This window comes from Camelus bactrianus, chromosome 2 (genome assembly GCF_048773025.1).
Source record: "Camelus bactrianus isolate YW-2024 breed Bactrian camel chromosome 2, ASM4877302v1, whole genome shotgun sequence".
Classification (NCBI taxonomy): Eukaryota; Metazoa; Chordata; class Mammalia; order Artiodactyla; family Camelidae; genus Camelus; species Camelus bactrianus.
In genome coordinates, this window is record NC_133540.1 from 97537233 (window position 1) to 97547410 (window position 10178).

Consider the following 10178-nt stretch of genomic DNA (forward strand, 5'->3'; position numbering starts at 1 on the left):
CCTCCCACAAGTCTCCTTGGCAGCCAGCCAAGTCCACTGGACCTCAACCAGCTACCCTAAGGAGTACTTTAAAGTCAAGTGAAACCTATCCACGAAGCCTCATACAAAGTCCTGTAACAGGAAGCCACAAAAATATAGTAAGAGAAAATGCACCTGATTAAGTGTAATAAATGTAAGCATATGAGTCACACTTGAATTATATAATAGCAATGAAAAAAACAGAAAGAGGGGAAGAAGTACATTTAGAACAGTCCTTGAATCTGAGTCCAGTTTAGAAAAACGCATGTTTGATGAAGATTTCTGAAGGAGTGGGGAGTTTACAAAGAAGCAGCAAAAATGTTCACAGAAGAGCCAGCAGATCTGTGTCACTGGAATTAGATGGAAACTTTCAAGGGCAAGGAATAAAATCAGAAGCAGCCGTTTCCCTCTCCTGTGTTCTTTCAGGCAAAATGAGCAGTGGTGGGTAGTTCCAGTGGGCAGCTTTGGCTGGAATTGGTATCTTACAAGGACAGTCAGTGCCCATTCAAAATAGTGACAAGCCCCTGCCTGCATTTAATTTAGACTGTTGCACTCCTGAATTTTTTTTTTTAACAAACTAAAGAGAATGACCTGCTGAGAAGGGTTTAGCAAAGCACAGGCCTGAAACTGAAACTAAGGCTTTCCATTCTACGGTGCTGGTCACTAAGTTCTTTTCAGCTCTGAAGTTCTCTGTCAAAGAAAGGGGGAGATAGGTGCTAACAGTAGAAGAGGTATTTACAGCCTGGCTTGATCCCATCCTGCTTCGGCACTGACAGGAATCACTGGGACAGACTTTTAAGTGGGGGAACACAGAACTCTCTAAAAACACAAGGAGATTTCACCATGACCTGACAACTGGCTCGAGCCCAAGAATTTCTCACAGTAGAATGGCTTCTTGTCTTACCTGGAAAGCCTCTTCAGGTGACCAAGAGGAGAGGGAAAGACATTTATTTAGGGAGGACAGGATGCAGGTCACAGTAGAATAGGTCTTAACAGCATCAGGGACGTTATGCAGACAGGTTGGTGAAGTGTGGCTCATCTCCAGGCACAAACCACATCAAAACCTATTCAGGACTGTGCTGGATGATTTTGCAATTGTTTGTTAAAACAACAAACCAACCTGATTCCCACACTTGTGCTTGTCTTTTACTGTCAGAAATGGCAGGTCCTGACCTGCCTGTGCCAAGTCCTCAGCCAAGAACCTGAAGACTTTTCCTATACTTCAGTACAACTTAAATTTGTGGGGGGAGATGGGGGGGGTCCACATCTGTCATTGTTTTTGCCCCAGTCCAGGGTTCAGAGAGATGCAGCAGGAAGTCATGTTGCCCAAAATCTGCCAGAGAAATGTTTGGCTGTAAAGTAAGGAAATACAAGTGACCTTGATGCTGGAAATGGACCCATTCTCTTGACTTTACAGTTAATTTTAATATAATCACAAAGGATGTCTGATTTAAAAGACAACTGCTGTAGACCCTCCTCGGCTGGAAGTCCTCATCTAGGGAGGCACATACTGTACCCTGTGCAACAACGTCCAGGCCACGGTGGGCAGTGAACAGCCGGTTGACTGGAGGCGTCCGACTCACTGACTTAGTTAGAAAAACTGGAGGTGGAGAGACGGAGGAGGAGGCTGCAAACTGCAGAGTGACTCACACAAGCCCTCAGGTGGAAATTTCTCCTGATGCTCAGTTCTCGGCCCGAGGAACTGCAGGGGGTAAATAGCGTCTCTGGGGACCTATCTCCACCTCTAAAGGGGAGAGAATAACCAGCCTGATTCCCACACTTGTGCTTGTCTTTTACAAGCACAAGAATAAAAGCGCCGCCCCCATTTTCCCAATTTTGTGAAGTAACTTCTGTCCTGTGGGTCATTTCTTGGAAGAAGGTGTGGGGTGTGCAGGCCTCCCTGGCGAGGGCGGCAAAGTGCTAAACTGTTTTAGAGGCAGCACGGTGCGTATGGGCGGGGCGTCCCCGCCGCGGATCGCGGGAGCCCAGCCACGCCATCTGTCAGGACTGTCCCCAGGGCAGCTCCCTCTCCCCCAGGGAAGCCTTGAAGGCGGTTTTTCAAAATCATCGCCGCGCTTCCTCCGCTCCTTCCTTGGAGCCTCACGGCCGAGAGGGCTCGCGCCGTCATCTTCCTCCTGGCACCCCAGACCAGGGGCCCTCGGGGAAAGTTGCAGTAAAAATTCGGAGCAGGACGGAGGCCCGAGGACGCGCAGCTCAGCGGTGGGACCCCTAGGTGCGCCCCCGGAAGGCGCCTGGGCGGGCTCCCGCCCCAGCCTGCAGCCGCGGACCCGCGCGCGGTGCGACCGCGAGCAGGGACAGCCCCGCGGGCTGAGGGAGCCTGGCCGCGCCCGGGATCGCAGTCCCTCCAGCGTCCCGCCCGCCCGCCCTCCTCACTCACCACCGCCGCTTCTTCTCCCGCAGCAGTGCCGGGACCATGTCGGCGGAGACCGCGAGCGGCCCCACTGAGGACCAGGTGGAGATCCTGGAGTACAACTTCAACAAGGTCAACAAGCACCCGGACCCCACCACGCTGTGCCTGATCGCGGCCGAGGCCGGCCTTTCGGAGGAGGAGACCCAGGTGAGCCCCTGCACGCGCCCTGCCCGCCCCGACCCCTGCCTGCCCGCACCGCCGCGCCCGCCCTCGCCTGGGCCATCTCGAGAAACTGCCCTTGCCTCCGTCTCCTGCTTGGCCTCCCTCCCCGTGATCTTTCATTGATTCTGCCCGCACCCTGGGAGCCCGGACCTGCATCGCTCCCACCGCAGCATCCCAGCTTCCCGGCTCCACGGGCGCAGGATCTGCCCCTCTACCCCAGCCCGGTGGCTCCCGCAGGAGCTGCTTAGAAATCTCACGCCCACCCCGGCTTCACCTTGCTTTTCCACTCTCCCCTACAGCCCAGGATACACGCTTTCTCCTCCCTCCGGCTTGGGAGCAGCGTGCCTTGGCCCACTTGTCTCGCTTTTCCGGGGTTCTGTTTCTCCTCTGGGCTGTGAGCGAAACCTCTGGGAGAGGTGCCGTGTGCGCCCTCTGAGCCCAGTGCCCTCAAATCTATTATCGGCGGGAATGTCAGAACTGGAAGGAATCTCAGCGATCAGCTGTAAATTCAGTCCTCAGGTTTGGTAAACGAGGAAAAGGAGGTTCAGAGAGAGGGACTTGCCAACGGGTCGTTGGGCATGCTCTTTCCACTACATCACGCTGCAGCTTCCGCTGAGCTGCGGAGCTAAAATTGCACGGAGCCAGGGAGATTTGGTCCCGATTTTTTTAAATTCCACAGCCCTAAGCTTTACGGTCTTTTTCTGGAGTTTTCTGAGAAGGCAGACATCCGATTTTACAGCTGGAGGGCATGGAAGCAGATGTCACCTAAGTGCATTGATTGATTGATTTTTTAACTCCTATCCTGAAAATTGTTTAGGGTAGTGAATGCAACACTGCCCGTGATTTTTAACCACCAGGTGCAGTGTTCGCTCCTTCCACTGATTTTTTTTTTTTAATCCTGCCTAAATTCTGACTTCTGTCTTCCCTTTGGTCATGGAAAGGCAATTCGTTATGCATGATACTACTACTTGGAACTCCTCTAGCATCTCTCCCATGGGAGCCCAAAGCACTTCACACCTCTAGTCTCAAGTCTAAACAGAGACTTTTTAAATCACTTTTTATAGACCAGAGAAAGCATCAGACATTTTGTCCTCTCCTCACCACGAATCATAGTTGAGGCTTAAAAGCTTGTAATGGGTGCTCCTATAGATCCCGAAACCAAGACCCCAAGATCCATTTTAGATCTCAAGTCCCAAATGATTTCTACTAATCAAGCCTTTGGAGAACTTGCCCATAGAAAACCCTCCCACTCCTAGGTCAAACAGAAAGTCAAATGTATTTGTTTTTAGCAAAGGGAACAGCTGTCTGGCTCACCAGAACCAGAACTTAATGGAAGGTGATTTACTGTAATACAAGTCTAACAGCTCGTGTTTCTTAGAACCCTCTCTCCCCTGCAGGAGGCAGCCTGCTGACCTTTTGTCATTTAAAATCCCATGCTATATTTAGAAAAGAGGAGTGATCACAGAGACAATAATTCATCTTTTTAAAAAGAAGACTATGGGTTTACTGTGGGTCAGTATCAGCCTCGAATTCTCCCTTGGCAAGATTCTGTCATTTCTTTACCTGTAAAGCAGAATAATTATGGATGATACTTGCCACCTATTAAATGACCTGTTGTTCCAGGTACTCTCCAAGTGGTCAACCATTTATTCATACCAAAAGGTTAAGTAACTTGCCCACAACCACAACTGGGAAGTAGCAGAGATGGGATCTGAACCCTGGCAGTTTGGCTCCACAATCCAGACTCTTAACCACCAGGCTGTTTTGTCTCCACAAAAAAAAAAGAATGGAAACAACTAGGTAGGGATGGGAAGGAAGGACTGAAAATTCAATGTATTTTCTATTTCTTCCTGGAAAAAAAAAAACCCATTCAGTAAATGACAGTCATCCCAGACTATATGCGATCTTTCCTCAAGATTCACCTTATATGATAGAACTGAACTGAAATCAGGTCAGGGACAGGAAGAAAGGGCACCTTTCTGTAACTGAGGTCAGCCCAACTCAGACCCCTACACAGCAGGGTCATCTGCCCCCCTCAGGCCACCCTTCAGCCATCTCCCCTTTTCTCCCATCCACAAATGAGCAAACAGTGGACCCAGCCCCGAAGTGAGTGTACTGGGGGATGAGTCAGCCTCACAGCAGGGCCCCTGGCTTCCTTTTCCTGCCATGAAGCCAACACCTTCTTCCTCCCTGAGACTGCCACAGCTCGTCTCTCCCCTCTGTCTTCCAGGCCTTGACCACAGGGAAGCATCTGAGACCCCAGAGCTCAGAAAGAGGCAACATTTGGCAAGTTTGGGGAAAGAGGCTTCTTTGGCAACCCTCTGTCATCTCCTACTGGGTGGGATCTCATCTTCCAACTTCCCATCTTCCCAGCCTTCCTTAACCCCTCCCTGTGTGCACTGGTGGGTGAGAATGGGTCTCTGTAGGGACCCTTTAAATAACTCACGGAGGCCAGGGGCTGCCGGGTCTCCATATAAGCAGTGTCTGGTATCAACACTTCCCCTGTTTCTTTTCTTTGTTAGTGTTACCCCTTTCCATGAGAAAAGGTCATCAAAGCTAAAATAATATTTATTTCATACACCTGATCCCTTATCCCTACCACCACCCACTTGCAGAATTGGATTCATACTCATTTCCCTAGAACAAGTAACACTAGGAGAATAAAAAGAAGCATGCAATGCTCCTGTAAGATAGTTCACTAGAGCTGATTCACATTGCTGATACTTTGGCAGGGGCAAGAGGAACCAAAAGTTCGAAACATTCTCTGACCGGAGGCTTTGACCTCTTTATACTGTTCCACAGTAGGACAGTGTTCTCTGCTTGGGGACAGGGGACACCTATGGGAACCCAGGGTGAGGTGAAGGGTGTTCTGATGGAAATAACTTTTTAAGGGGCATTTGCTAGGGCCCTAGAATGGTTTTTTTCTGATGACAGTAATTAGATATCTCCTATATTTAAATTAGATAAACTTTACAGAATCCCAACCCCTATGTCTTTCATTTTGAAGTCAGTGTGAAAAGGGGCTGGGAATGCTCTCATCATCCCCTAGGGAGGTTGGGATGATCTGCCATTTTCTATTATCACCAATTCAGTCCCAGTGTAGCTGGCATTGGTTCTTAAGAGAGGTTTCCAGGATTTTTATCTCCTCTGATGTCCTGGGTTTTACTTGTTGTTCTATCAGTGGAATAAAAAACTCTAAAGGTTTCCTCTGAAAGGAATGAAATGTTAGTTACTAGAGAAAAGGACAGGAATAATGTTATTTTGCCTCAACCCCTCCCCATCATAGTGTCTAATTATCATCTGTTCCCTCGGAGGAAATAAATCTCCATCCATGGGCATGACTAATGAGGGCATCCATTTATAAGCAAGAGAGGGGTGAATGTCTTTCCCAGGGGATGACTGAAACAAAGAAGAGGAGGAAAGCCAGAAGGAAAATTAATATTGATGTAAGTGAGATGTGGTAATTTTCAACCCTAGAGGGGAAAAAAAACAAGCAAGGTGTTTAATGGGTTTTGTTGGAGAGCAACTGTTTTGCTAAATTATCATATACACACTTGATTTCAAATATTTTATCTTCAGAAAATAGTTGAGCTTTTCTTCCCGTCCCTCAATGCTAGGGTTCAACTTGTGAAGCACTTGGATGCCAACTCACCGGTTCACAAATGTGGTCATTGCTGAAGTTATTTTCAGCTGTGCATTAATATTCTGCTTCATTACTAGTGTAAAGATGTGGGTGGCTCTTCTGAATGAAGCCAGCTCAATCATTTTGTCTTCAGTGAATCCTGATAGAAAACGAGCCTTTCCTCCTCCAAGTTTTAATTAGTCAGTCTTTAAAACTCTGCCATTTATTCAGCTCTAGTAACTGGAAATTCTGTTTAATCAGACCTTCTAGGTTCAAAACCCCTGCAGAGCTACCTCATTAATGAAACTGGAACCGTGCTACCCTCACGTCAGATTCCAGAGTTAACTAAACACATGCATGATCACAGAAGCAAACAGGCCCACGTTAAGCAGCAGAACTTTGGTTAAAGCCACCGAAGTTACGTGTGCTCTGTCTCCTCCTTAAGGTCAGAGATACCAGGGAGTGAAATATGGCACCTGGAGAACGACCTCCAAAGAGAAGGCTTCCCTAAGGGTAGTCTGCTGGCCCTGGCTTTAGATTACTTTCTCTGCTGCCACCCTGCCCTACAGAGTGTATAAGACAATGGATCTTGATGGCTGTGTAAGGCACCTGAGTGTGTAAACTCTCAGTTAGGGTGAGTTACAGGCGTGGCCCCTTGCTGTTCAGCCAGCTGAGCCCCAGTGCAGAGCCCCAGACGATCCCGTGGCCTCGCTCCCTTCTCGCTCTACAGGTGTTGAATCTAAGAAGCACTCTTTCCCCTGTGGTTCTCACCCTTTCTTCTGATCTTGGGCTTAGGCTGAACTAAATGCCTTTTGACTCCTTAGATCTCTGCAGGGACAAGGTCTTCCCCAGCATGGCCCTAGAGCCCACCATTTGTTCTGAGGCTGAAACCACATCTGGCTGTGCTAAGTCAGAGCCCACCACACCAACTCCGTCAGCATGCCCCAGGTCTGGCTGGCATCCATCCCACAGCTATGTTCTTTCTGCTACTTTTCTGTCCCCTCATCTACTGATCCCTAGAATAGGTAAATTTGAGCAACCCAGCAAAGGACAGTGGAGACCCTGTAAGCTTACCTCTTCATTTCCAGTTGAGCTGACTGGCGCTCTATTTTTAGGGACTTCCTCAAGTTCTCAGAGCCAGTTGTTTATAATAGAGCTTCTTGTTGGCAGAGCCCAGGACTGCAGGGCCCCTGGCAGTCACCTCCCCAAGCAGTGTGACATGAAAATATCATCATTCTCAAAGTGTGCCCTGATGTGTGAAAGGTTAGGAAGCACAGGAGAATAAAGCCTGGAGGTCTTGCCTTCCCACAGAGCCCTCCAACTCATCCTCTCCATGTGGATCAATGCTTGCTGCTTCTATTTCTTCACTACTTTCTCTTGTGTTGTTTTTTTTTTTTAAACTTCAGTTTCCTCCTGGCCAACCTGGATCATACCCGAGACTGCTCCCCAACAGGGGTCTCCTTATCTCTCCTTTGCAGATTTCCCCACCCCTTGGTGGTATAATAAAGGCGGATTTATGTTTCAGCCCTCACATGGTACTATGTCTAGAAGTATCCCTTCTGGGACGTTCCCTAAATCCGTGGTTACTTATGCGAGGTATGAATATTTGGGACACACAGAGCTAGAAGATTTTGAGTCAACTGGGTGTCCCATTCTATCTTTTCTCACTGCTCAGTGGTCCTGGAGCAGGAAAGATTGGGCTAGCCTATTCCATGAACCCCCAAAAAGGAGTGCCTCAAGGTTGTCCCATGCTCAGTTTTCCATTCATTTTCTTCAGGGAATTTTTACTAAGCACTGCTGATGAGCAAGGCCCTTGATGAGATCAGCACACATTGATGAGATACAGCAGCCATACAGATTTATCTGGGGGCATCAAGGAGATGTTTCCATTTATTTTATTCACTCAACAAACATTGACTAATTTCTGTTAAACCCTTGTGCTAGGGGCTAAGGATGCAATGATGATAAGATGGATACAAGTCTCTGCTCTCATGGATCTTTATTTCTAGAAGGAAATGTAGATTAAAAACAAGTGAATGTACAAATGAATTAATTACAGATATTAAAAGTTCTGTGATAGTAACAAAATACTAAAATAGAAAACAAGAAGATCGGTAGAGATTCTACTTTATATAAAGTGGTTAGGGAAGGCTTCATTGAGAAGGTTCTATTTAAGCCAAGCCCTGAGGATGAGACTGAGATCATCAGATAAATAATGAAGTCTGAGCATGGGAAATAGTATGTGCAAAGGTCCTGAGGCAGGAAAGGTAAGTATCACAGTGAGAAGAACCATCCCCATGGACACAGTTCTTGCTTTCCTCCTTTCCAGCTGGGCCGCAGAGGCGACTTTTAGAAAGGGAACAGACATTTCAGTTTTTCAGTATGTGACAGGTAATTTTGCACATTTCTCCCCTCCAGAAATGGTTCAAGCAGCGCCTGGCCCAGTGGCGGCAGTCAGAAGGCCTACCCTCAGAGTGCAGATCCGTCACGGACTAGGGAGATGGTGGGCATTGGCGGCTTCCCTCCATGAAGACCATCTGCTGTTTCTCTTGTCAGCTTAACCAAGCTATTTTGGTTTCTCAGTGTAATGTCATATGTTCCACTGTTAGCTGTCCTGCTACTTAACACAACATTGTATTTTTTTAATGTACATAACTAGAAAAGAAAATAACAATAGGAAGCTATGTGCAGCTTCTGTGGAAAGCAGTAGCTTGGCTGGAAAGTGGTGTGGCTTGCATTTTCCTTCGGGTCACGATGACAGATGGTGTGAAAACCATCTAAGTTTTCTTATGACCATCACCTCCCAGTAACAGTTTACTTTCACCATCGATTTCAGAGCAGGCAAAGCCTCTGTTAAAAAGATAACATGACCAAGAAGAAGACATTTCCTTCCAATTCTACTTCCCTAAGTCACTTTCCTTGTGTTTCATTTAATACATGGAGATTGAGTGAGAATATAGGGGGATATTTGAGTCATTCAGATTTCATAAAGCAGTTCCTTGGATTATAGCTGCATTCACTTGGAAAGCACCCAGTGAGGCTGGAAGACAGAAACTCCAACTGGCAGAAAAATCAAGTAACGAAGGGAAAAAAATCCACAAAAGTCTTGAATTTACCTTATTTAAATGCATTTGTTAAATGTATTTTGCTTAACAAAATGAACTGCTTTTTGTTTCTAAAATGATATTCTAAATAAAACCTTCACGTTTTGTTGAAAATGCATTGAGTGAGTCCTCTACAGACTTTTTTTAACTGAATAATCAGCATATCAAAGAAAAACAGAATAGCTCAACAGAGGAGCAGCCTGACAAAAGAGCTGTCATTTTCTAAATCTTTGCTCCTTACAGTGTGGTCCAGGGCTGGCATCATCAGCATTAGCTGCAAGCTTGTGAGAAGTGCAGAATCCCAGACTCCAAACCAGACCTACTGAATCAGAATCTGCATTTTTAACAAGCTTTCCAAGTGGTGGAAATGCACATGAAAGCCTGAGCAGCACTGTTCTAAAGGACTCTACAGTTGATTTGTACACATTTTCTATCACAGCACATTAAATGTCCTAGCAGCCTATCAGTTAAGATTGTTTGACTGCGTGGAACAGTAAGTTGAGTACAACAGGTTAACCAAATAGGCTTTTTGTCTGTTTGTTTAACTGATTAATTGATTGATTTTACATAAGGCATCAGCAGGCAGGTTGCTCCCTAGGGTTGCCAAGGACCTGCGGTCATTTTATCTTCCTACTTTCCTATTTTTAGCATGTGGCTCTTATGTTCATGGAGACAAGATGGATGCATTTCACGTGAAAAAGGAAAAAGCAAAGGGCAAATGCCAGCTAAGACTCTCCCCTTTAAAACAGGCTTCCTGGAGGTCCCCACCTAACAACTTCCATCTACATCTCATTGGCCAGAATTGGGTCACATGGCCACTCTTAAGTGCAAGGCAGTCTGG

General features: G+C 46.9%; 1 protein-coding gene across 5 annotated transcripts in view; it reads left to right on the forward strand.

Moving 5' to 3' along the window:
* LOC123619999 (homeodomain-only protein) overlaps positions 1-9455 on the forward strand; it is a 27104-nt gene extending 17649 nt beyond the window's left edge. For 2 of the 5 annotated variants that reach the window (XM_074347327.1, XM_074347319.1), the window contains 2 exons: positions 2443-2596; positions 4842-7755. In XM_074347327.1, coding sequence (XP_074203428.1) covers positions 2453-2596; positions 4842-4994 — 297 coding nt within the window. In that variant the 5' untranslated portion in view covers positions 2443-2452 and the 3' untranslated portion in view covers positions 4995-7755. Of the gene's footprint in view, positions 1-2439; positions 2597-4841; positions 7756-8651 lie in introns of those variants that run through there. The other 3 variants (XM_074347323.1, XM_074347316.1, XM_074347329.1) reach the window with 2 other exon arrangements.
* The last annotated feature ends 723 nt before the right edge of the window (positions 9456-10178 follow it).